At 42.8% G+C, this 25,988-nt stretch overlaps 1 protein-coding gene across 2 annotated transcripts in view; it reads left to right on the top strand.

Moving 5' to 3' along the window:
* LOC111142174 (tryptophan hydroxylase 2) overlaps nucleotides 1–25,735 on the top strand; it is a 94,548-nt gene extending 68,813 nt beyond the window's left edge. For both annotated transcript variants that reach the window (XM_022495179.1, XM_022495178.1), the window contains exons 9-11: nucleotides 16,477–16,572; nucleotides 24,833–24,966; nucleotides 25,099–25,735. In XM_022495179.1, coding sequence (XP_022350887.1) covers nucleotides 16,477–16,572; nucleotides 24,833–24,966; nucleotides 25,099–25,273 — 405 coding nt within the window. In that variant the 3' untranslated portion in view covers nucleotides 25,274–25,735. The remainder of the gene's footprint in view (nucleotides 1–16,476; nucleotides 16,573–24,832; nucleotides 24,967–25,098) is intronic.
* The last annotated feature ends 253 nt before the right edge of the window (nucleotides 25,736–25,988 follow it).

The following is a 25,988-nucleotide window of genomic DNA, read 5'->3' as shown; positions in this document are numbered from 1 at the left end:
TAGTTTTCAAATAAAAGAGTCAAAAGGATTTTCGAAGCTATTCTTCTGAACTGTGATATAAAAACCCAGAATGCATTTAGTAGATGTAAAATGTATTACTGTACATTATGAGCCACCACAGTGAATGGAAACACGACGTGAGACTGAACACATGGTGATTAAAAATCTCTTTGTTTCCTTCATAGAAATCTTGTAATTTGCTTAGAGTTTTATATGCTTGTCACTGTAAAGATGGGCATTTCTGGAATATTTCTGATGAGTGGATTTCCTAGTGGGGAAAGGTTTCCCAGAGAAGGAAATGCTGTCATTTGAGGGTTTAAATCCACAGTGGGTGTAAGTAAGAAATGCTAGAAGGGTGGAGGGGAATAAATCACCCACTGGGCTTCATTGTTGTTTTCAGAGCCTGCCAGTCTGTCCTTTATAGTGTCCATAAACAGTCATTCCCTTGGCGATGAAGGGAGGGCTGAGGCAGGGTGACTTGGGGACTCCTTTATGAAAAAGTCTTTACAAAAACTCTTTGTTTCTCTTCGTTCTGACAAAAGTGACATATATTCACTGTAGGAAAAAGAATGTTAAAAAATGGATAAGGAAGGGAGAGAGTCTACAGATCGTTTGTAATATCAGAGCAGCGATCACCGCTGTTAACACTGGGTATATAGCTTCTGGTTTTTCCAAAGTCATTTTGCCACGCCAAATAAGAACTTAGGAAAGGGAGTCATGCCTTCGGAAAAAGGAGCAACAAGGTGATCCTCCATTTATCAAACACCTGTGCTGTACTGTATCTTTTACATCTCCAGAAGCAAGAATAAATTGGAAGTACTCTGGAAATACAGGGCTTATGACTTTTCACTCAGGTAAGTTGCAGAGTATTTTGGTAGACATCCTCTGTCACTAATGAGCTTTGTTGGCTTTTCCTTTTTCTTTTATGTCAGAGAAAAAAGTTAGCAGATTCGACTTTTTAACTAAAAATTGGTTTCCTTCCATATTTTTAAAAAAATGTTTTATTTATTTGACACACAGGGAGAGATAGTGAGAAACAGAGCACAAGCAGGGGGAGTTGCAGGCAGGCAAGCACAGGGAGAGGGAGAAGCAGGCTCCCTGCTGATCGAGGAGCCTGATGTGGGGCTCGATCCCAGGACCCTGGGATCATGACCTGAACTGAAGGCAGACGCTTAACTGACTGAGCCACCCAGGAGCCCCTCCCTCCATATTTTAATCTTCATTTTCTGACTCTGCATTAGGTTGTCCCTATCAGTGAAGGCTACTTTTATCTAATCCATATTCATCCCTCCTATTATTCTTTTTGTGTAAAGTCATCAGTATCCTTCCCCTTAGTGCTCCAGCTCAGAGAAGCATTCTGGTAGGGAGCACAAGGGAAAGCTGGAATAAAATAGAGTGAACCCCACCCCGTACAACACTGTGTGGTCTTCCTTGAGCCAGTGCACCTTACGGACCTGCTAGCGAGGCTGTCCTGTGAGTGGGTAATTCAGGGTGCAAGCTTTAGGGTCAGATCACCTAGGTTCACATCCAGGCTCCGTCACTGGTTTGCTGGGCAACATTGGATAAGTTAATTAAACTTTCTGTGCCCTCCTTTCTTCATCTTTTAAAGTGAGGATAGAAATACGATTGAGTCTTGCAGAGCTGTTGAGGACTAATGCATTGCCAAGCTGCTTTAGCCCAGGGCCGGGTGTTCAATTCCTGCTAGCTAGCATATTCGACGTGACCCTACACTTAGATATCAAGGTGGCCAAATCGGTAAGACTCAAGGGCGGAAAGGACCCCCGTGTGACCTTGAGTAATTCTCTACCTTGCAACAACTCAGGTTTTCCCTTCCGAAATGCAGACTATGCAGTTTATATCACAAAGGGGTTTTAGATGGAGGTAGCATGCCACTTTGCAATGTAAAGCATTTTAACCATAAATAATAACGGTAAGGCCTCCCCTAAAAGATGTCAGGCTTCTCCCTGGAGATGGAGGAGGCCTCCCTGGAGTTAATAGCACACCTCCCCTGAGTGAACAACGGGAAGGGCTGGTTGCAGGGAGCAGCTTCGGAGAACAAATGAATAAATATTGTTGTGCCGGTGAAAGCACATGAAATAGGAATTCCTGATTAAACTTTGCAAGCGGATGAGGAGTGATGCTGCTCACTGATACGTGCTGTACTCCCTTAATAACTAAAGAAAGCAATACATTTGGGGTTTCACATCTTTGGCTGCTCCTCCCAATGAGTTCAAGTTTCTGAGAATGCATGCCAGGTGTTTGCAGTTTGGCTGTTTTGGCTGTAAGACCATTGCATTAACATAAGAGTATGCACAGAGGCTCTTGGAAGAGTTCCAAAAGATGTCGTTTGCTCTACTTTGGATGCATTTTGGATGTGTCTGTGTTTGTACACAGGGGTCCTATGTCGGTGTCTAATTAGCAAGGTTTAAAGGTTCTCTGTGATAAAACATGGGGAGATACCTTAAAATAGCATACTTTAGAAAAATTTAAATGCTCAGCGCTCCCCTAACCTTTTTTTGGGCTGTTCACCTTTTCCTCCCCCAACTCAAACGAAGAAGACTTAGTTCCTCCAAGATAAAAGCCAAAGCTCTAATTGGTGAGAAAAGGGACATTGGATTCCCCTTCTTTGCAAAGGTGTTTTAACCAAGGTGTGACCTTGCTGTGTCCCTACCAAAACATTTCCACGACTCTGACAGAATCAATTGTGGCCCATTCGTTTATTTATTCAGTAAATATTTACTGAACATCTATTATGTGTCAGGCAGTGGGGATTCTACCGGGAAGCAGGCAGACATGGTCCTGCTCCTTGGGGACTTAGAGTCTAGTGAGGGATACACACAGTGAACAGGGATTAAATATAACTTGGTAAGTTCAAAGAGAAGGAAAGGAGGGCACTTACTTCAGGTTGGGGATGATCAGGGGTGGTTTCTGAGGGGAAGACTTTCCCAGCAGTCGGATAATTTTTTATTTGCTGTTGTAAATGGTTATTGATGGAAGAGATACTAGTACTTTAGGAAGCTTCTGCATCTTAGTGGATTGTCTGCATATCAGAAAGCTCCTCTGATTGGGTTTCAGGAACTGTTGACCTGTGATTAAGCCCACAGTTGCCTATCTGGAAGGCAATTTCTCTGTGGAGATGACTGTGTAGATAGAATCAGAGCCCTGAGATGGGACGAGTCAGCCATGAAGACATCTGTGGTCTTCATCGCCTCAGAGCAAGGAAGCTTCGTCTGAGTTATAGCTCTTGCATTGCTTGAGCATTGGACGTGTGTATCCATTTGAGTCTCACAATGAGAATTCAGGATGGGCGGGACTCCTTTACCCCTGAACACAGTCCCTGGCGTCCACACAATGGGCGCTCAATTAAAATTTGGTGAGGAAAGGTATCCCCGTTATACAGATGAACGAAGGGAGGTTCAGATAAGTGAAATGACTTGTCCAAGACCATCCAGTAAAATAGTGCCAGGGTCTGAGCTACGAGACTTTTCGAGTCCCCATCTAGTGCACCCAAACGTTTCTCAGGAGTTTAGGATGTCAGAGCAAGGTGTGACCAGGTGAGGCAGCAGAGACATGTGCTTGGTGTCCTAGAGGCAAGTTATTGTTACAGAATCAGGATTCAGGCTAATGTGGGGTAGTGGGGAAGGGGGTAGTGTGGGGGGGAATGGGACAGGGAGTGAGGGGGGGATATATATAGATATACAGACTGCCCTTTAATTAAATTTAAAAAGGGGTATGAATTTACACATCAGAGACTAGCACACGAACATCCGGATTCCTAGCTTTTCTTAAAAAAAAGACCAGAGTCTCCAGGAGTCTGACTGCTTTTACCCAAGGAGACAATTGGCCAGAGCGGGCTTGCTGTTCTGTTAGGAGGGGTACCTGATCCTGAACTGAGAAGTAAAAGTTCATCTTTGGTCACCTGCCTGTCCCCCCACCTTTATGATTAGGGGAATCTACTGACTAGAGGAAGGCAAAGGAACAGAGGAATTTGTGCTCTGGGCACAATGTATTTTATGTCCTTGCCTAATGGATTGTAGTCTCAGGTCTCCCGAGCCAGGCTATTAGCAGTACCATTTCCCCCTTGCAGGACTGAGAAGACATGGCTTCCTATAATGACTAGTTATGACTGTGCGCTCTTCTCTGGCTCTCGACAGGCATGTGCTGTGTTTCTTGTGTGATTCTGGGGCCACTGAGGAGTTGAAGGCTCTTAGCCCAGTGCAAGCCATGGAAGGATGGCAGCAGGCAAGCTAGACAGCTTTCCTGGCATATGCCATGCCCGGCTCTTAAGAACATCAATTCTAGGGGCCTGTAGCGTTCCGTCACTGACAAAAGCGGGCAAACAGTATGAAATTGTGGGCAAACGTCACTGACTTGGGGGGTTGGGTCCAACCGATTCCAATCCAGCTCTGTCACCCCTACTTGCCCAAGTTATTGAACCTAAGTGTCGGTTTCCCCAGCTGTAAAATGGCGGATTTAGCACTGGCAAATAGTAAGAATTCAAGATATGTTAGTTATTCATTTTATTTTCTCCATTTTATGGACTACCTAAGACTCAGAAAGGCTAAATAACTTTCCTAAGTCAAGTAAATGGCAGAGTCTGCCCTTGAAGCTTGATCTTTCACTCCAACATCAAAGTGCTCAAGCTACCATATTACATTACCGTCACAGTGCCTGCCTCTCGGAGTTGTTGTGAGCACGATGTAATGTGCTTAGTGCCATGGTAGACAGTAGCTTTCAGTAACGGGCAGTGGTTATTACTAGAGAGGGGGAGCTCAACTGAGCTGAAATGCTATCTGGAGGTTCAATTACCTGTAGACCCTCACTGTGACAGGGACCCCAATTCACAGGTAAATCTTCTCAGCCCCATTTACACATACAGATGGTTAGTGTCGACTCTGAGTGTGAGAGATGATGATGGTAGTGCTGACGGTTAGTGCCTAGAAAAGAAACATGACTTCAATAATAAAAACCTAAAATAGAAGACGGCTTGCTGCAGTGGAGGGGCGAGAATGGCTCTTCCCACTAAACATACTTTTCTCGTCAGTTTTCAGACATAGAATCGTCTCTAGGATTTCGGGGCTTTGCCCGGAAAGAAATAGTTGAGCAAGTGCAAGCTCTTAGCCCTAATGTCTGGGAGGGTGTTGCTTTTAGTAATGCAGAGATAAAAATAAAATGACCCTCTAAAGGCAGCGACGACTGCCCACAGCTTACTGGGGAGTCGGTAAAAACCTCATTTTTCATACCAGCCTCCGAGAGCTGACCTTTAAAATCACCACATCTGGGGAGAATGTGTGATTTGATGCAGAACATTTTAGGACATGCCATAGGATGAATGGCTGAGAATGTGCTCATCAGTTTTCTTCTCATTCAAGGAGCTCAGAATTGCTTAGGTTACAAAAGTCAGTTCTTGGACCCTTCCAAACCTATAGCATTTCCTTAAATAGGTCTTCCGTGCAGGATATATATAAATGGAATGCTGATCTGTGCAGCTGGTATGAAAATAATTCGGGTGTGTGCGTGTGTGTCTGTGTGTCTGTCTGTCCTCAAGGTGAAGTTTAGGCATTTCAAGGTAGCTAGTTGTATGATAAGTTCAGTAGATGGTCGTTTGGAAAAAAGATGGAATTGCTTTAAAAAGAGAGCCAAACTATGTGAACGGCTTTGTTGTGGAGATGTATCGAGACTTGTGTACTACACCTAGGGTCCAAGGAGTAATGCTGCTGAATATAAAGCCAGCTTTTGATTTGTGAAACTCAAAATACCTGTAGGTCCAGAGGGCATTAAAGAGAAGCCTAGTTTGTATTCATAATACCTTTTAAAGAGCCACCAGAACTTTGTGGAAAATAGCATTGGATGGGTGGTCAATCTCACAAATTCATCTCTGGGAGAAAATAACGTCTGTCGGATCTCACGTGTCATCATCTGCTGAAAGAAGGTCTGGGAAGTGATGCCAGTAGAACTCTCTCATGGCTGCTACTTCTGAGCGGCCTGGGCCGTGAGGCCCCTCAGGGCCGGGGTCTGTCACAGTCGGACTCTCCCTACTCTGACAAAGCGCAGTCAGCGCTTTTCCTGGCAAGTCTCCAGCTGGCTGCAGGGTTCAGACATGGCCAGCTCCCAAAGGCCTGCGAGTAGGACAGCTCTTCCCATCCTCGCTGGCTTGGAGAGCCATTGGCTGTTGTTGAAGAGAGGTCAGGGGACAGGTCCACTTCTGAAGCTATAAGTGAAAATTGATGTGATGGCTACTGTAGAAGGGTTTTCATCTTACGGAAAAGTCTATAATATTGGAGAATTTGCTGAGGGTAGTAGTTACTGCTTGGAAGATTGGCACTTACTCTGTTGCTTGGGCCACTGGGAAACTCTTCTTGTTTAACCATTTCCTTCCTCCTTCAAAATTTGCTGAGAACCTGCTACATGTCCGGCACGATGCTAGAGATCAGATATTAAACAATAAGAACAACCAAAACAAGTCGGTCAGAGCCTGGTGGAGAGGACAGGCAAGAAGACTGGCGATTTCCACGCAGACCCGTCAGTGCCGCACTGGGAGAGAGAAGAGAGCCGCCTACACCCAGCAGGAATTAGGCAGGGGAGCTGGACAATGACCAGAGCATTCCATGCAGGGGGAAGGCAGCATGCAAAGGCTTAGATGGGGAGCTGAAGAGAGCATGGCCCACTGCCCAGCAGCAAATCGTTCCCTGAGGGATGGACAATAGGGAGGAAGGAAGAAGGTTGAGAGACGAGGCTGGAGGAGGCAGGGGCTGGGTCGTGGAGGGTCTTTTTCTGCCATATGGAGAAGGAGTGTAATTGGTGAAGGTCTGTAATTGGGCCAGGACACGGCCACTGTGACCTGATATTTAGCTCTGGGGATAGAGAGTCTTAGACTGAATTTTGCCAGGGTTTCGAGGCTGGTCCAATTGCTCTGGCGGCTCTGATGTTAAGTGAATGCTCACCATTCCTGTTAGTCCACGATACATCTTTTTTTTCTATTTCTTCTCCTTTGTTATAATTAAAAAAAAAAACCCATTAAAGCCTGATGTAAAAATGTGTAAATGTTAAGTGATAAGTAAGGTGGCCTTCTCAGAAGTTGAAAATGCTCAGAGATAAGCTGAAGGACGGACAATAAAACTGAAATGGCCAGAGGGCTCTTAAACAAAATCATCCAATTGTTCTTGAAAGCAACCAGAAAGATATGGGAAGCAGTAGTTACGAAACGCACAGAAAAAATCCCAATGAAAGCAGTGCTGCTGAAATCGCCTGTGTCGATGTGTTCTTCAATAAAAGTTGTTTTCTGCTGACACTTTTCTTCCCCCATGGATGTTCCTCTTATATTTGATGATCAATTTTCCACAAGATTTGCTATAATGTTTCCTCAGAGCTTAGGTTTTTACATTTTAATTCATTCAATGGCAGTTCTTATCCTAAGACAATATATGCCGGTTCCACAACTCAGGATCACTGTTTTCTAGCTGACAAGATGCTACTCAAATCCGAACTGTCCTCTTTTTCTCTACTTGTTTTTGTCTGTCGTGATTTGAGGAGAACCCCTGGCAAAAGAAGCCGTCTCTGTCGGTTCAAGTGGATCCTGTGATCTAGTACATTCCATAATTTGACTCACCTCTTCCTTCCTTTGATGCTCATTTTGGATCCCCAGAAGTCACCCCCCGACCCAGCCTCTTGATACAACTCTTTCCAGTAACTTCCACACTTCCCAAAGCCCTTGTAAGATCCTATTAATCCTTCAAAAGTCCAGTACAGACTTTATATTCTTTGTGCTCTGAGACAGATAAGCACAGTGCAGTTTCAAGACAGAGTGAGTTTGCAGCAAGAGAAAAACAGCAGGTTTTCTTTAATTATTATTTTTATATTAATCTGGTCTCCCCAGCCATATTGCACATTTCTCGAGCACAGGGACCACAGCTTTCCCTATTTTTGGAATCTCACCTGGAGTTTAGCACAGGAGAATTGAGTAAATATCAATTCAGAAAGTGTGTCTGGATTAGGTTGTGGCTTGCCAAGAGCCACAGAGACGTTCAGTTAGAAGCTTGCGGTAAAATGAATGCAGAGATCAGGGTGTAGCTACCATGACACAAGGCATCAGGACAGTAGTCTTTGGAATCTGCACAGCCACTGAGCCGCCACTCCCTGCCCCCAGGTCTGTGAACATGGGAGCAGCGGCTTCCTTCTGCCGGAGGGGCTTTGAGCTGTGCCTGTAACCCCAGGACTGCAGCTGACGGATGGGTTCTAGCTCTCAGTTCCGAGTGTCTCTTACACTTGTATTTTACACAGGACTAGCTGGGGCCAAATACCAAAACACACGAAATCCGCCTTTCTGCTGTCTCTTGAAACTCTGTCCCTGAGTCCTTCCCCACTCCGGACACCTTGCTCTGGGGACACCACCCTGGGGTAGTCACAGCCTCCTAGTGGGATGTGGCTTTCTGCGCTGCTCTGGGGAGTGTTTGCAGACTAAATGGTCAAAGAAACGACAACAGAAACGGAGATCTGGTGATTTGCAGGGTCGGGGGGGGGGGGGGGACACATTTCAGGGGCTGAAACAGTGCAGTCCCTGTGTTCACTTCTGATCGCCGATGGTGATTGTATTGTCTTGACATTTCTATCCCAAAGCTTCTGGCTTAGCTATCACAGCAATCCTGTTGTCATTTGCAATTTAATTGAGATGAAGGGAATTGGGGTCAAAGGAGAGAAGTTACCTGCTGCTGCTTGTAAACTGAAATGTTGATGGAACTAAAATTCAAACCCCAATAGCTGGGGCTGGGTGGGAGAGGGGTGAATTTGAGGGGACCTGGAATGGTTCCACCTTTCAAGCAGTCCTCAAGTGTATATTTTGATGTGCTACTTGTTTGAGCTAAGATGGAAAGCTGTTAGAGAAAGCACTGTGAATGGGAGGTTTAAAAAAAAAATTTTTTTGCACCTATTAGAGGTGCAGACCCCGATGTTAGAACATCTTTGAAGAGCATTCTTCCTTTATTCGTTTGTCAGGATCCAGACACCAAATAGAACAGATGCATGCAATACTTGTAAGAGAATGGGGTTCTGAGGTCCCAGCTCTATAGGCAGGCACTGAGTATTATGTGCCAGGTTATAGAGCAGTGGTGATGGTGGTATAGGGAGGGTGTGAGGGATGGAACCTAGAAGCTGGGGCAGCATGGGAGTAGGGAATTTGGCGAGGGCAGGGTTATAGCTCTACACCCACTCTGGGATTTCATTATTTCAACAGCAGGAACTGCTGTGCCCCTGTGACTGACTGACCGGCACCCTACATTCATAAGTGTGCTTTGTTGATGGAGAAAGAACTTTGGATTTGAAGTTAGGAAATGAGCTTAATTCCTAGCTCTGCCTACTATGAGTTGTGGAATCTAGGAAAATCACTGGAATGTTGAGTCTTAGTCTTCCCATCTATAAAATGGGAACATGTAGTAATAACTGCTCTATCTCAAGTTACAGTAAGATAATGAGTTTGTAGTAAAGTGAAATCCATGAGAATGCATCATTAAACTGGGACATCTTCTGGCTAAGTTTCCTGTTATCTTGATGTTTTAGCATCATTGCTGAACTGTTTAGTGATAACTTCAAGTATGGAAATGTTTAGGTTTGTATGCTCAAGTGTCAAATTTTATATTTTTGTGTTTTCTGAGTTGTTTGGTCTGAATTTTATGTATTTTTTCATGTTCTCCTGTTATGTTAGGGTATAGGCTTAACACTACATAAGTAAACTTTGGACTGTGTACAAGATAAGGATAAAAAAGATTTCAGTGAGGGCCTGAGATTCTTTTAGATATAAAGTAATTCGAATTTAACATGGAACTTTTTGTTATGTTTAGCATATCTCAGGGCTTTTCTAAACATTCTTTGCTAGTTTGTGCTTTGTGCCTGTGTCCTGGATATGTGGATAACTGAATTCAATATGTGGAAGGATATATGTGATTATTTAAGAATGTATACTACCTGTATGTAAAGATCAGATTTTTAGTCAAAGTGGTAGAGAAAATATATCATTTACTCCCTCCTTCAGGCACTTACTAAGTGACGTGTGGAAACCACTTTCCTGGAGAAAGTGAAAGAAGTAGACAACTGGGCTACTTTCTAGAAGTTTGTGGGCACTCTTTCAATCCAATTTAAGAATACAGAAGGACTCTCAGGAAGAGGAGGTATAATTATTTCAAGGGACGCAGGTAGTGGGGGGGAAGTGGGAAGCAAAAGGGCCCTTTCGAAGGGTGATTGGAATACTAAATGTCTTTTTCATCAAGAGTTCTTTGAGGGGTTCCTGGATGGCTCAGTCGGTTAAGCAGCTGCCTACTGCTCAGGTCATAATCTCAGGTCCTGAGATCGAGTCCCGCATTGGGCTCCCTGCTCAACTGGGAGTCTGCTTCTCCCTCTGTGATTTCCCTCTCTCTCTCTCTCTCAAATAAGTACACAAAATCGTAAAAAATAAAAAAGAGTTCTTTGAAAAAGTTGTGTTTCTCTTTCATTGGAATATGTGCCTTAGCAAAAGCTTCAGGCAGACACACCAGACAGCAAAAAGATGTTGCAGCATTTGATTTTGGAAGTCACCATGTCAGGCCAGTGTGTATTTGCTGGTCTGTCCAGTGTCTATGAACTTGGTTCCCTCAAGTTTGCACCACAGCCCGCTTGGCTAGACCTGATCTGTTGAGAGAGTGCTGTACTACCAGTAGTGACCTGAAGATGGCAGCATTGGGTGCCCTATCTCATTTTCCTAAGCACCTGCTCTGCCTGGTACATTCTGTAGCTCTGTTCCATAGCAGTGTTTGGATTTCAGATTGTCAGTCAGACTTTTTTTCTGCTTAATGACTGCATATATGTAAATGATTCTGCTTTTCTTCTGTGGAAGATGTCCGCTCTATCACTCCTGTTTTGGTTTTGAGCTAATGATTATATGTAATTATATTCAAGTAAAATATTTAGAAATAATTACATATATTAGTGGTATGTAAAATTTGGAATTCATGAACATCGGCTTTGACGAAAGGTACCTCTTAATTGGGAGCTGATAATCTCAATATTATTTGTTTCTGTTTGAAAGACGTTAGTGGCCAATAATCTGCAATTCTCTTTTACAGGTGTTCTTGGAACGTTCCTGGTTTTTTTTTTTTTTTTTTGTGGTTTTTGTTTTTGTTTTGTTTTGCTAATAGGTAGGATATTTATTTGGCAAATCTCTAGGGAATATATTATAGATCCACATCTGGAGAATGTTCTAAGGAAAACAAATTGTATTTTCTTAAAATTTGGGGACGCAATTAGTTATCCTTGAATTCCAAAAGGTCTCCAAGGGGTAAGCCAGTCCAACTCTAAGCAGGCTTTGCATTTAAAACCAGACAGAAGAAAGATGCATTTGTCCTGGCTTCTCAGTCAGTGATCACGCCCAGGGCACTGTCTTGTGAGATCTCCACTAGTCTTGAAAACAGAAAAGAATTGTACTGAGCATGTCCATAATTAAAATTTTGCCAACATCTGAGGTTCAGGTACATTTTGCCATTTCTCTTTATCTGTTAGCCACACATGGAGCTGCAAATGGAAATCCATCTTAAAGCCAAAGGTCTAATTCTCTCGGGGGAAGAGGCTGTAGAAGTTAGCATGTAGGCTTTCCTTGGTTGAGGACAACAGAGAGTAAAAGAGCAGATGGAGCTTTGTAAGGTCAAAGTTTCTGGAAGGACTCCCAGACCAGGTATGGGGCCAGAGAGCATTCTGAATAATGCGAAGGAAGATTCACAGTGGCTCTTTCCTCTGAGCTTGCCCTGATTCTAGAAGCACATGGACCAAAGACACACTGATAGAAGTAACTTTGAACCTTTAGTTGAGTTGGTGCAGACCTTTAAATTCCTGTTTTAAAATAGGTTAGGGATGCCAGATCTATGTGATGACCATGCGTGTGGCTCCCCGGACATTCTTAGGGGCTCTCTCAGCCTGTTTTGATTTAGATCATTCTGTATGCACTGATGTAGCGTAAGGAAAATTAAAAATACCCTTACTAGGCTGACCTGAATGCTTCTGTGGCTGGCTCCATATGGCTATTTTGGAGGCTTTTGAACATTACCGCTCTCTCTCTCTTTCTTTCTTTATTTTTCTTTCTCTCTCTCTCTCTCTCTCTCTCTTTTTTTTTTTTTTTCAAAATCTTCTGTATTTAATGTTAAGCCTCCAAGGGTTTTACCTCATACACTATAAATGGAATATATATTAGGGCAATCAACCAAAAACACACTAAGAAGTTGCCATGAAACTCTAGTTTTCCTCTTTTAGACTTTTATTTCTCCATTTTGGTGGTAAGGGAGAATCATGCATCTATTAATCTTTTATCTAGAAACTTTCCAATGTGACAGAGGTTGAGCTCTTTCAAATTTGGAGCTCTGGATCTCTTAAATGTCACCATCTAGACTTGTCCTGGGATGAATCACTTTATCTCCTTAAACTTGAATTTTCCTTTTGGTGAAATGGGAGGTTAAACTTCCAGAACTCTTGTTCTATGACAATACAATCACTTCTCTTCATTGTGCCCAGGATTGTGCAAGATTTTTTTGGAGGATGGGTGTGCCTGAGGGGCTCTGTCGGTTAAGCCTCCGACTCTTGATTTCAGCTCAGGTATTGATCTCAGTGTTGTGAGTTCAAGCCTCATGTTGGGCTCCTCACTGGCCATGGAGCCTACTTTAAAAAATAAAAACATTATATATATATAAAAATTTGGGATGGGGGAGACAGACTTGAGGGCTGTATTTTAACTTTTCGACACATACTCAGATATCTTATTTTGGTTCTTCTGCTGAGGTCTTTGTGACACTGACTTCTCCCCAAGCCCTGCTCCCCCTGGCCCAAGTCCTTTTCCAGGTCACTCACCTCCTAGCTCCTTGGCTGCCTCTGCCTTCTCACTGATCTCTGTGCTTCTACTCTTGCCCCACCAACGGCCTGTTCTGTACCCAGCACCAGCACAGTCTTCTGAAATGAAATCAGAACATGTCTGTCTCTTGCCTGAAACCCCTCCCATGACTTCCCACTGCCCTTAGAAATACAAATCTGTTCCTGCCTTTGCACCTGCCTCCTCAGCTGGGAATGCTCTTTCTCGAAGATCTTGCACAAAGGGCTGCTTTTCAAGTGGGTTGCGGCTTAGATATCACTCCCTCAGAGAGGCCTTCCTTGACCACTTTGTCTAAAGCAGTCATCTCTACTGCTTAATACCAGACACATTATGTGGATTTATTATTTATATAGCATATCCCACCTGCAACTATCCTGTATATTGATTTTTGTTGTTGTTATATATCATCCCAGTAGCAAATAGGCTTCATGGGATTAAGGACTTTGCTGCTGTGTGCATTGCATATCCTTAGCAGCTAAAGCAAATTCTGGAATATAATAGGTGCTTAAGGAGTGTTTATAGAATGAATGAATGAATGGATGGATGTCATGGGTAGAAAAACTACATGCCAGAGAGGTTATGGTCACAGAGCTAATTAGAAGAAGGGCCAAAGAAGACATGAATAGACATTTCTCTAAAGAAGACATCTAGATGGCCAACAGACACATGAAAAAATGCTCAACATTACTCAGCATCAGGGAAATACCCATCAAAACCACTATGAGATACCACCACACCAGTCAGAATGGCTAAAATTAACAAGGCAGGAAATAACAGATGTTGGTGAGGATGCAGAGAAAGGGGATCCCTCTTGCACTGCTGGTGGGAACACAGACCAGTGCAGCCACTCTGGAAAACAGTAGAGAGGTTCCTCAAAAAGTTAGAAATAGAGCTACCCTATGACCCAGCAAATTGCACTAGTAGGTATTTACCCAAAGGATACAAACATAGTGATTTGAAGGGGCAACTGCCTCCCAGTGTTTATAGCAGCAATGTCCACAATAGTCAAACCATGGAACGAGCCCAGATATCTGTCAACAGATATATGGATAAAGAAGATATGGTGTGTATACACACACACACACACACACACACATATAATGGAACATTCCTCAGCCATCAAAAAGAATGAAATCTTACCATTTGCAACAACATGGAACTAGAGGGCATTAGGCTAAGTGAAACAAGTCAGTCAGAGAAAGACAAATATCATATGATTTCACTCATATGTGGAATTTAAGAAACAAAACAGATAAACATAGGGGAAGGGAGGGAAAAATAAAATAAGGCAAAATCAGAGAGGGAGACAAACCGTGAAACTCTTAACTATATGGAACAAACTTGAGTGTGTCTGGTGATGGACATTAAGGGGGACATGGGATTTAATGAGCCCTGGGTGTTATACACAACTGATGAATCACTAAACTTGACACCTGAAACTAGTAATACACTATGTGTTAATTAATAGAAAAAAAAAAAAAGAAGCAGGGCCAAGACTAGAGCTCAGGCCCCTTCCTGTCTTTCCTCCTGGTCACACTGCCACACAGCAAACCTGACTTAGAGATAATTCTCTCATTTGCTAGTTATTCACCAACTATTTATTGCACCCTTATTATGTTTCAGACACAATTCTGTATCAGTGGTTCTGAGGCAGAAGAGATGTTGGTCCCCTGGGAACATTTTTTAATGTCTAGAGACATTTTTAGCTGTTACAAGCAGGGTGGAGGCTGCTGCTGACATCTCGTCGGTGGAGGTCAGGGGTGCTGTCCTACAAAGCACGGAGTTTAGGGTGGGGAGACACATGACTATGGGGAACATACATACGGAAATTAAAGACCATGTCAAAAAGAGGGTATGATGGAAAAGAGAGAAAAGTCAGAACAGGGTAAGCAGGAGAGCTGGCGGGCATTGCGGGTGCTGATGGGGGTAGGAAGGACTCTAATTTTAGCCCTCTGCGGAGGTGAATCAGGAAAGGAAGTTTTCCTCGAGAGGTTGAGCGCCACGACCTGCAAGGACCAGTCCTTCGGGGTCAACCCGCTCGACCTCCCAGATCCTCCTCACACCTAAAAAGTATAAAACCCTTCTGAACCAGGGGACATCTCAACCTCCAAATGAAAATAGAGCAAACTGCGGTGGGCCAGAAATAATTACCATTTTCCACTTTCCAGGGGTGTGTAAATTCTTCCTTCTCAACACTGTCAGTGCTCTGTCGTCACTCATGCAGGACAGTGTTAATTTGATGCAGTTTGTATTGCTCATTGTCAACTTCTCACTTTTCTCTTGGGCAAGAGTAGTGTGATTTCAGCCTCTCCAAGAGCATCCTGAGATTATTGGTTGTACAGAGGTTTCTGTCTGTCTAGGTTGGTTTCCTAAAATCAACAGAAACAGTTATAGATTTCAGTTTCTTGGGAAAGCTGTGGTAGTTGATGCTGGCAAAACTCAGTCAATGAGTGGTTCTTAATATATATATATATATATATATAATATATATATATATTTACATATACATACATATACGTGTATCTATGTGTGTAGTATATGTAGATATACATGTAAGATCTTGCTAAAAAAAATCATACTAAAATTTTGGTTGGGTAACTTGGTAAGCATGTACTTGCTCTTTTGGTCTCACTCATGTTTCTTTACCACGATTCTTTGCATAGCATTGGTACCTGGTAGGTACTCACCAAATGCTTACTGAATGAATAAACAAACTGCAAAAATCAGTTTGGAATTACTGGGTTCCAAGTTATTTTTCCACATTTCCATGAACTTTGTTTATGTCAGCTGAAACACAACTTGGTAAACACAGTAACATGTTCTTTTTTTTTTTTTTTAAGATTAATTTATTTATTTTAGAGAGATAGAGAGTGTGAGTGGGAGGAGCGGCAGAGGGAGCGGCAGACTCCTGCTGAGCATGGAGCCCTGTGCGCTGCTCGATCCCATGACCCATGAGATCAGGATCTGAGCCAAAACCAAGAGTCAGATGCTTAAGAGACTAAGCCACCCAGGTGCCCCAACAGTAGCATATTCTTACAGTGTTATGATTATATCATATTCATTTATTTCTAAGTCTGTGATTTTTTTTTTTTAATTATTGCCAGGGATATGATTTGACTTATGGGGTTTCTGAATCTGCTAAGCATAAATCTCTTAGTAATTAATACATTTTCCATACACATTTAGCCTAGGGAGGGATTATTAAGCAAGTGAATAGATTTCAATGAATGTTCTTTTTTTTTTTTTTTTTAAAGATTTTATTTATTTATTTGACAGAGCGAGATCACAAGTAGGCAGAGAGGCAGGCAGAGAGAGAGAGGAGGAAGCAGGCTCCCTGCCAAGCAGAGAGCCCGATGCGGGACTCGATCCCAGGACCCTGAGATCATGACCTGAGCTGAAGGCAGAGGCCTAACCCACTGAGCCACCCAGGCGCCCTCAGTGAATGTTCTTAATTCAAATGTGTTTAAATTGACACTGGTGAAGAAATTATGCCCAGTGCACCATTTTATTTTGGGTGCCATTTTATTCTATATAAGAACAACGTTGACTAGTTTGCTGGATGTATGTCCATGTCTTTTTCTTTTTTTTTTTTTTTTCAGTGCTATTTTTTCACAATCGAGTTTGGCCTTTGCAAGCAAGAAGGGCAGCTGCGGGCATATGGAGCAGGACTCCTTTCCTCCATTGGAGAATTAAAGGTACGAAGCTGTGAATAAAAACATCCTTCCCAGGCAAACTGGTTCAAAGTCATGGAAATATTGATTTGTTTGTCTGAACAGTTCTATTCGTAGGTACCCCATAAATATTTAATACAGAGGATTTGGCACCTCAGATGTGGGTACTGACCTAACTTTTTGCGCTTCTGAAAATGGATCACGCCTTTCTAGGTTTGTAGTGTGACTCAGATGGTCAAGCAGCCATGTGCACAGATCAACAGGAAGGACAAATGTATGCTCAAATGTTGGATAACATATGACTGGCCTAAATTGAGTGCTGAAAAGTGGGCAGCCAAGTTAGCAGTGATCCTCCTGATTGAAATTTCCTTGCAAGGATATCTTGGGTATTTTTACTTCTGTTATCCCCATGGCTCCCATGGGTACCCTAGAATTTACTCCTCCAAGAGGAATTTGAGATTATTTTAGCCTCTTCAAAATTAATGTGTATTAAAACGTTTGTGGACATATACAATTTGGAAAAAAAAAACCCTAAATGAACCTACATTCAGAGGGGTAGCTAATATGTATAGTAATGCCTAAGGAATGCTATTTTTTTTTTTTTTTGGGTCTTAAAAGACAATAAAGGGATGCTGGGTGGCTCAGTTGGTTAAAATACAGTAAATTGGTCATTTATTCAGAAATGTTGGGGCCTGGATCATTTGATAATTTAAATATCCTGGTTACTTAAGAATTGCTGTGCATATACCACAGGAGGGTAACAAGTTTTGGTGAATTTAGAATACAATATGATGTATAATGTGGAAATGGTACTAAACATAGTTTAATCTTTCTTTGATTACTGAGACTAAGATCAGGATTATTGACTAAGCAGAGGTTATTTGGGGTATTGATTATCCTTATATAATATAGTTGGGAAATAGATGATTATTGGAACTTTTTGGTTGTTTATATTCTTGAAAGGTACAGTGTAACTGTAGTCTTACTGAGTGTTCACTTTATGATTCCATTCATGCATTCATTAATTCCTCAAACATTTGATTGAGTACCGACTATGTGCCATGTACTGTGCCAGTCACTGGGGATATAAATAATGAAGAAGGAGGAGTAGAGGAGGAGGAGAAGGAGAGGGAGAAGAAAGAAGAGGAGGAGGAGGGGGAGGAGTGGGAGGGAGAAGAAGGAGAAGAACAACATAATGGCAACCTCAGTGGACACTTAAGCAGACCTCAATTAGTATTGTGGGTGCTTTAAACATATTAACTCACTTATTTCTCATAACAACCCCATGAGATAATCAGTATTATTATCACAGATGAGAAAACGGAAGCACAAAGACATTAAGGAGCTTGCCCAAGATCACACAGCTAATGCGTGTTGGAGCTGGACCCAAGTCCAGGTGGCCTATCCTGCAGGATCCCAGACCTTAACCAGTAGGCTGTACTTCCTGGGGTCCCTGTTATCAGAGGGTTTACTTTCTAGTGCAAGGGCTAAGCAGCCAATCAGATAATGCCAAGTGTGACACGTGGGCCTGGCACTTACTAGGTCATGCCAGGGAAGGCTCCGGACAAGGGCCTTGCTGCCCACGCTGACTCCTGAGGAGTGGAAAAGATGAATGAGGAGAGGATGAGATGCACAGAACAGTTGAGTGGACAGCAGCATGTGTGCTCTTGTCAAATCCTGGCCTGTTTGGGGAGCTGCTGGAGCTCCATGTAGTTGGAATAGATAACATTTCACATGACAGAAGCCTGATGTAATGTGTTAATTTTTTTTTTTTTTTTAAACAAAGTTCTGTACAGCAACAAAAAAGCTACTTGGCGTTAATTTTAGTACAGCGGCCAAAGCCCACAGCAATAGCATGATGTCATATCCCTAGAAGACCCATGCCTTCTATAGAATGCTTCTTGATTTCCATGAGAAAAGAATTAGAAAATGATTTAGCTCTTTGAGCTACATCTATTTACATTCTCAGAAAGTTTATAAATGATACCAGAAACAAAAGAAACAAATCTCTCTCATTGCCCCGACTTTCGACAGGGTCCTCTAATCGGGTTAATGGGGCATGTATAGGCACCATTGGGTTGAGTGTGTTGTTTTTGTTCCTATTGGTGTGGACAGAAATGTCTGGAAATGGAAATCAGCCAGGGCTACATACACCAAAGGGCATTGTCTGCCGTGAATCTTGTTCTGGTCCATCACCTCTGGTCATTAGCATTCTTCCATTCTCAAACTTCTCCACTCCAACTTCCCAGTGATTGCTACTTTGGACCATTTTTACAATTCAGAAATTCTTGCTATGAGAAGTATCTTCTGATTACTCACAGAGAATACATAACACAAGAGGCTTCCCATACCCGCTTCCCTCTCCTCATCTCTGCTGTGCTCTCTGCAAATGTCCAGAATCCTCTCACAGCTTTTGAGTACTTCTGTCTAATTTCTAATTGAATGGATACATGATAATTCTGAACTCAGGATAGGGAGATAGCTTTAGTGATAGCACTATAAAAATTCCTGTGTAAAACACACTTAACAATTTTGAAAGGAGTTACGTTTTGCAGTGGAAGATCTCTTGTTTCCAACTGTAGCCTAAATGTAGGTCCCAGCTAAGCTGTGGGAGGTTTTGGTGTAATCTTTATTACTTTTACATAAATATCCATAATGCACCTTCTTTCCTTGAACAGAACACTTTTTAAAATTTGTGCTTTAAGAGGCTAAATTTTCCTGGGCGTAGGTGTTGTACTTCAGAGCTGACCAAGTACTCCCAAGGGGTGTATGTATACTTTGGAGGATAACTTTCATTTTCCCTCTTATTTTTTCAATGACTACAATGCTTGTTTTTTGACAGTCTTTGGAGAGAGAAACTAAATATGGAAAAGCTTGTACAAGCTACATCTGATAGCCACAAAGACTTCTTTTAACCTCATCAGTGGTTGCCCTCTCTCTTCTTTGTTCTGTGATATATTTTTGGGAATTCTAAAAGTGTGTTTTGGTAGGGCCTCTACCATACCTTCATCACTCTGGGGAGCAGCTGATAATGAGCTAACTCATTTGGAAGTCTGACTTTAAAAAAAGGTTGAAAGTAGGATGATCGATTGGTGTTTATCCATAGTCAGCGTATGTCTTTCACACTTTTTCTATCTCAGAATTGACCCTACTATATTATGTCTCATTTTTAAATTTATTATGCACTCATTTATTTATTCACTTTATTCAACAAACCCACAATTAAAGTTCTAATGTTTCAAGGAACTTGGAGTCTCTAGTAGGGAGATTCTAAGAAAGTGGTTGATAGGAGTCTCTGTCGAATCCAAGTGTCATGGGCAAGCAACAGTGAAGTTTGTTCCTGGTGGTGGTAAGGAAATGATTGCTAACTGATGAAATGGCTGAATCTTATCCTAAAAAGTTAATATGTCTAAAAAGCAAAAAGCAATTTCTCCTCTTTTTATGGGTAAAGGTAAAGTCTAGTTCTTTATTTCCTTAAGGGCATGGATTAGATTTTTTTGTAAACAGCCTTTGCACCTACCCTGTAGTAGTTGCTGATATAGTACATACAAATCCATCTGTTCTGCTTTTCAGGTTTTTACAAAGCTGATGGTTTTAAAATTTTTAATTATTATTATTTTTTCAGCTCTAGTTTTAGGATCTCCTTGCACAGTGACTTTATCATACTGCCTTTTTAGTAGACTAATTAGCATTCAAAGAACAGACTTGGTTTATTACAATCATTCATGTTTACAGCCATTTGCAGCAGCTCTGTCCAGTGGCTAGAATTCCCACTAGGCCCATATAGAAGAGGCTGGAGGCACCTGTGGATCCTGTCACCAGTATGGCTAGAGTTAGGACTCACCACTGCAGAGCTCTCCCACCTTTCCTCTGTACGGATGGCTCATACCTTCCCCCACCCCCCAACTCTTTTTCCTGAAACCAGCACTGTTAGTAAAGACAGAGAAAACTCTGGAGCATGGGGAGTTGGAAACAGGTCTTTGGCTTTTACAAAGAGATTGTTTGAAGAGGGAGTTTTTTCCCCTTATGCCTGCAGCTTATTCAAATTGATGAAACTTGCAACATCACTGATTTAAAAAAAAAAAAAAAAAGGTGTGATGCCATTATCACCTGATTGAGCAATAGCAATGTTGATGTCACTTTGTACTTGGTTAGTAGGAGGGACATTTGAGGGAAGTTCAAAAAATATTATCTACATGCATTCATATGTACATATATAAATGTACATATTTGCTGTTCTGATGGGGGAAAAGGAGATTACAATGTGAATATGGGAGTGTTTGCAAATTCTTATTTAGAATCTAGGGCCCAAATTACCTCTAAACCTGACTTCACACTTGACTCTTTTCCCAACTTAAACCAGTCCTAATATAGAGGGTGATGATCACAAGATTTACATGGAGAATAGTTGAGATAGTAACTTAGTGCCTACAAAGGCAGGTGGTTGGGAGGAAGGAAGATTTTAAATTGAACTTAGGGCAGACACTGTTGTAGTCTGAAACCTGGAAGCCTCATAGCTAGGGCCATGTTATTTTCTCTGTGGGTTCTGGACCCCTGGGGGAGAAGAGCTGCACCAGTGGTGACAGGCGGTGCCACTCGATCTCACGACCTGAGCTGAAATCAAGAGTCGGCCACTCAACTGATGGAGCCACTCAGGTGCCCCTCGTTTCTTACCACAACTGGCTTACAGATACTATTCGTATCCCCATTTCCAAGATGAATACTAGACTAGACTTATAGGGTGGGATAACTTACCCAGAGTCATGCAGAAACTTTAGATAACAACTGGTTCTAGGCAACTTGATGTTGGAAAAAGATTTTTGTATTTAAAAGGCTGGAATGACAAATAAGCCTTAATTTGTGCACTGAAGCCGATTAATTGCTAATGGCCACTTCTGTTGGGAAGGATGGGAAGGCCATGCTGAGGCCAGTGGGAGAGGCTGCCACGGCCAGTCTGTGCCACCTGGGGTAGAGGGAGGAGAGGCCGAGAAGTGCAATGTATCTGCAGGCCCTTTTCAAATGATACTGCAAGGAGAGCTTTGGAACTCATGTAGATCGGTCCTTTCAGTTTCTGAAAGAGGAAATTCTATCCCCACCTGGGGAAGTTTCACTCCTCTAATATCATGTCTCTGGGACAATGTGTTTAGGACCCGAGTATCGCAGCTTCCAGTCCTGCCTATTGACTTTAGCACTCTGGGTAAATCCAAAATAGTCTTTTTAGAGAGACTTTGGATGACGGCAGCTGATTCTCAAGCACTCCTGCACTTTTAAAGTGGTGTAAGACTAAAGGACTGTCAGCCACATTCTCTCAGCCTTAGAAGGCCTCTGTCTGCTGAAGCTGGATGAGTTCTTGTGGACTTCAGGATACCAGACTGTTAACACTTTGGGAAGGAGTCACCACAGAGTTCCCTGGGGACATCAAGCAGTGTGGCTCAATGTGTCACCACAGAGAATCCACTGTGGACATAGAGGGGAGGGCTGCTCCCTCAAGTCGAGGCAGTGGAGAGAGAGACGTGATAGGAGCTCAGCAGGGCTTCGCCCCCTGGGGCATCAGTAGAGACATGGACCTTTCCTAGCCTTGGGGCCACACTCTAGTATTCAGGCTGCATGGATGTCCCTGGCAGGCAGCCCGCAGAAGAGCTTGCTGTCAGGGAGATGCGACCCCTCACAGGTGTGAGCACCCCCTCATTTGTCGGCCTCACTTGGCGGTTGCCCCCTGAACTCCAGGCTTTTGTCATGCTGCAGGCTAATACAGGTACCACTATCATTCCCTTTTGGAATAGCCGACGAGCAGCGTTGGTCCCACACCCCATGGGTGGAGAGTCCCCAGTAGGTAGTTAGCATGTTGGACCCAGCAGGCTCCGGAGGGTAGACTGCCTTGTTGAGAGCTTTCGACAATCAGCTCCCAGTTTCTCCTTGGAATATTACATTCAGCAAGTGTGAAATGCATTGCCTGATGGTCTTTGCCTCAGGTTTCTTGAAGCCTGTCCTTGACTGTCTTTGAAGTCTGGGGCAGAGCACTCTGCCCTCTGGGCTCTTTCCTGGTCCCCTCTCCTCCTCTTTACTAGTTAAAATGACTACATGGGCTCATCTGAGTACCCAGTGGAATGTCACATGACAGTTCTTTCTACAGCTACACTGATTTCCGTCCCTGTTACTGTAGACACACATTCGGGAGGCCTCCGTTGTACATGGTTGCTGCCAAGCCTGCTAATGGCCCATCAAAGCATCTCAGACCCAAGCAGATGAGTTTCACCTCCTTCTCATCAGCAGTGGTTTAAGTGTTCTCACAGTCTATCCGGCTGTTGCTCTGCCCACGTCCCTGATTGTGAGGATGAGAAAACAGAAAGATCAAGGACACTGAGTCAGTCACTGTCCTTCCTTTCCTACGTGCTGGTGGGGGACCGCACACTTAGAACGATGCACCAAAGTCAAGCACGCCCCGAGTCCACGGCCGTGAAGGAAGCTGCTTCTAATTCTGAGCACCACAGCAAGTCGGTAGGAAGCCTGTTATTTGCAGAGTGGCGCCAGTTCTCCAAAAAAGACATTTGTTTCTCGAAACTGTGAAGTTGTTTTTAAAATGTGGACAGAATTATTAGTCATGTGGAACCCAAATCCCCTGATGTTCACTGCCCGGGACTGAATCTAGCACAAACGCATTTGCAGGTATAGTGACCTTCTTACTTCTAATGAAACTGTCCTGTGGGCCAAAAAGAATGCGTTCATTCCCAGAGGCCCTCCGCGTCCCCTGATTCACCGATGCATCGATGTGGACAACACAACTTTGCGGGAATGCAAATCACATGTGGGCTAGGGCCGCGTGCCCTTTCTCAGACATCCCAGTTTTTTTGGTTTGCAGTTACATTTTCAGACGTAGGGAACCTCAGCCTTATTCGTGGAAGGGTGCAAATCATGCCGTGCATTTTGAAATTGTTGGGGAATATACCAAGAAATGGAACGGGAAAGGTTTGTGGCATTTCTCTGGTTAACTCAGCAATCCACCTCTTACACTGGAAGGTGGAAAAGTACTTAGGGTGAAACCCATGTCTTCAGGAATCATCCAGCCCAAGCCTCTCCTTTACAGTTAGGGAAACAGAGGCACAGAGAGGTGAAAGACCACGGCGCGGTTACCCAGTGTGACAGCAGTAACATCTTGAGTGAAGCCCCTTTTCTCTCAGATCAGGGAGGTTCCTGCTGCCTCTTCTTTCAGTCTGCCCCTCTCCCCCAGCTAATTGAACCTTTCAGGAAAACACAACTTCTAGAGGAGTATTTCTCAAAATAGACTTCACAACCCCTAGGGTCGGAATCACCTTGGATGCCTCTACCATGCAGATTTCTGGGACTTACCCAGACCTGCTAAATAAAATTGAGGCCAGGTATCTGTATTTTTTTTTTTTTCACAAGCCCCTCAGTCATTCTTATGCACATGAGGGTTGAGAACCATTAACCCAGGGCTTATAAAAAGGCAGGTGGCACGTGGCAGGAAGTGACCACTCACCTTTAGCCTAGCTGGACTAATCTCGAGGAGATAATCATTCACTGTTCCTTGCTGTTCTCTGTGCCAGTCATGTAGTGAGTTGAATGGAGCTAATGATGGTTCAAAGAGTCATTGCACTGGCTTCCCTGTTTTCTTAACGCCTGGTCTGAGCATAACTATAACTATTAATATTAGTTCTTTTTGCCTACCTGACAATATTTATCTGCAGCATTTTGCTCTGCTCTGCTTGCTGGAAGGGAAATGAATGCTTTGCAAGTATCCTTAAAATATTCAAGCCCACTCCAGACTCTGTTGATACACAGTACCTGGCCTTAAAATGTCTCGTAATGAGGCCACAAATAGTTCAGTCAGAGTCCCAATTACTTTTCCATGCAGGTAATTATTACTTCTGCCATTTGAGTGAAATTTCAGTACATTGCTTATGGCAATAAATTGAGGGCCATATTTATGTTCTCTCCTTGCTTCTATTCATAGCATAGTTTTAAAATTCCATTTCTTTTGGGATATAGCTCCAAACTGTCCTTCCCTACGAATTTGTCTGATAATAAATAAAGTAATACCATAATCTCATTCCCCCCCCGCCTCAGCTTCTAACAGACTTGAACAAAAGCAAACAAAAACACAAACACTCAATTTACCCTGCATATGGGAAAGTACCATATTTCATGGCCGACTAGCAACTGAGCAGTTCTGTAAAAATACTGATCTGTGTTATAGAAACACGACATCATGGCACTTTGGAAGTCTCATTACGGAGTTTAATAGGTTTTGTGGTATGTTTTGCAGCATGCTCTTTCTGACAAGGCATGTGTGAAAGCCTTTGACCCAAAGACAACTTGCTTACAGGAATGCCTTATCACCACTTTCCAGGAAGCCTACTTTGTTTCAGAAAGTTTTGAAGAAGCCAAAGAAAAGATGAGGTAGACTTGTTTTTCTTCCATCTACAGAAAGTAACTTTTTATTTCTTCTGGCTCTGTTCCTTCCTTTCTCTCTGTGTCTCTTCTACCAGTGAGAGTTGATCACATATCCTTCTATCTCCATTTATTTTGCAGGGACTTTGCAAAGTCAATTACCCGTCCCTTCTCCGTGTACTTCAATCCCTACACACAGAGTATTGAAATTCTGAAAGACACCCGAAGTATTGAAAATGTGGTGCAGGACCTTCGCAGTGATTTGAACACAGTGTGTGATGCCTTGAACAAAATGAACCAGTATCTGGGGATTTGATGCCTGGAACCAGTGTCGTTGCCAGCGTGATCTTTTGGGGGCTTAGCAGCAATTCAGTCAATGTCATGTAACACTGATAACTTTCTGTGTTGTGTCATGGCTTGGCTAGTAAGCATGCAATTCTGTATATCTCTATCTATGTGTAATTTACTGTGTTAATGTGTGAAACACCATAAGGAACCCAGTGACTACAGATAACCACTCATTGTTTGATATGTAACCTGTTTAAACGTCTTCAATAGATTTGACCTTTCCTGCTTGGTGTCCTTAACCAAACTGCAGCTCTTTAAAATTTGTTACAAATAGCCCTCTTCTGATTCTAGCTTATTACTTTTTCCTTCTTAGATCTGAGCTTTTCCCCATGTTCATTAGATAAAATGAAAATAGCAGTGAAACTGTTTCTATAGCCCCAGTGTTTCCACAGCATTATTTGAGATAAACCCAGAATTGTGTGAAACCTCCCATCACATTAACAAAGGATTCAGTATTCTGTTTCAAAAGGGAAAACTAGTGAGCACACTAGTTGGAATGGGTTTTCAATTGAGTATTTATACAATGTAAGAAAAGAGAACATCTTACAAATGGGACAGATAGGGGACATTGACTGTGTAGAAACTGAGGGGTGACATGCTTTCCAAATAATTTTGGAAGAAAATGCTTCCAGAGGAGCCATTAGGAAACACTAAACGGTGGGCAAAAAAATCTTGAGACTATG

This window comes from Enhydra lutris, unplaced genomic scaffold (genome assembly GCF_002288905.1).
Source record: "Enhydra lutris kenyoni isolate GAN:26980312 unplaced genomic scaffold, ASM228890v2 scaffoldscaffold7, whole genome shotgun sequence".
NCBI classification, from domain to species: domain Eukaryota; kingdom Metazoa; phylum Chordata; class Mammalia; order Carnivora; family Mustelidae; genus Enhydra; species Enhydra lutris.
Note: the sequence above shows the minus strand (reverse complement) of the source record. Positions and strands in the feature narration are given on the sequence as shown.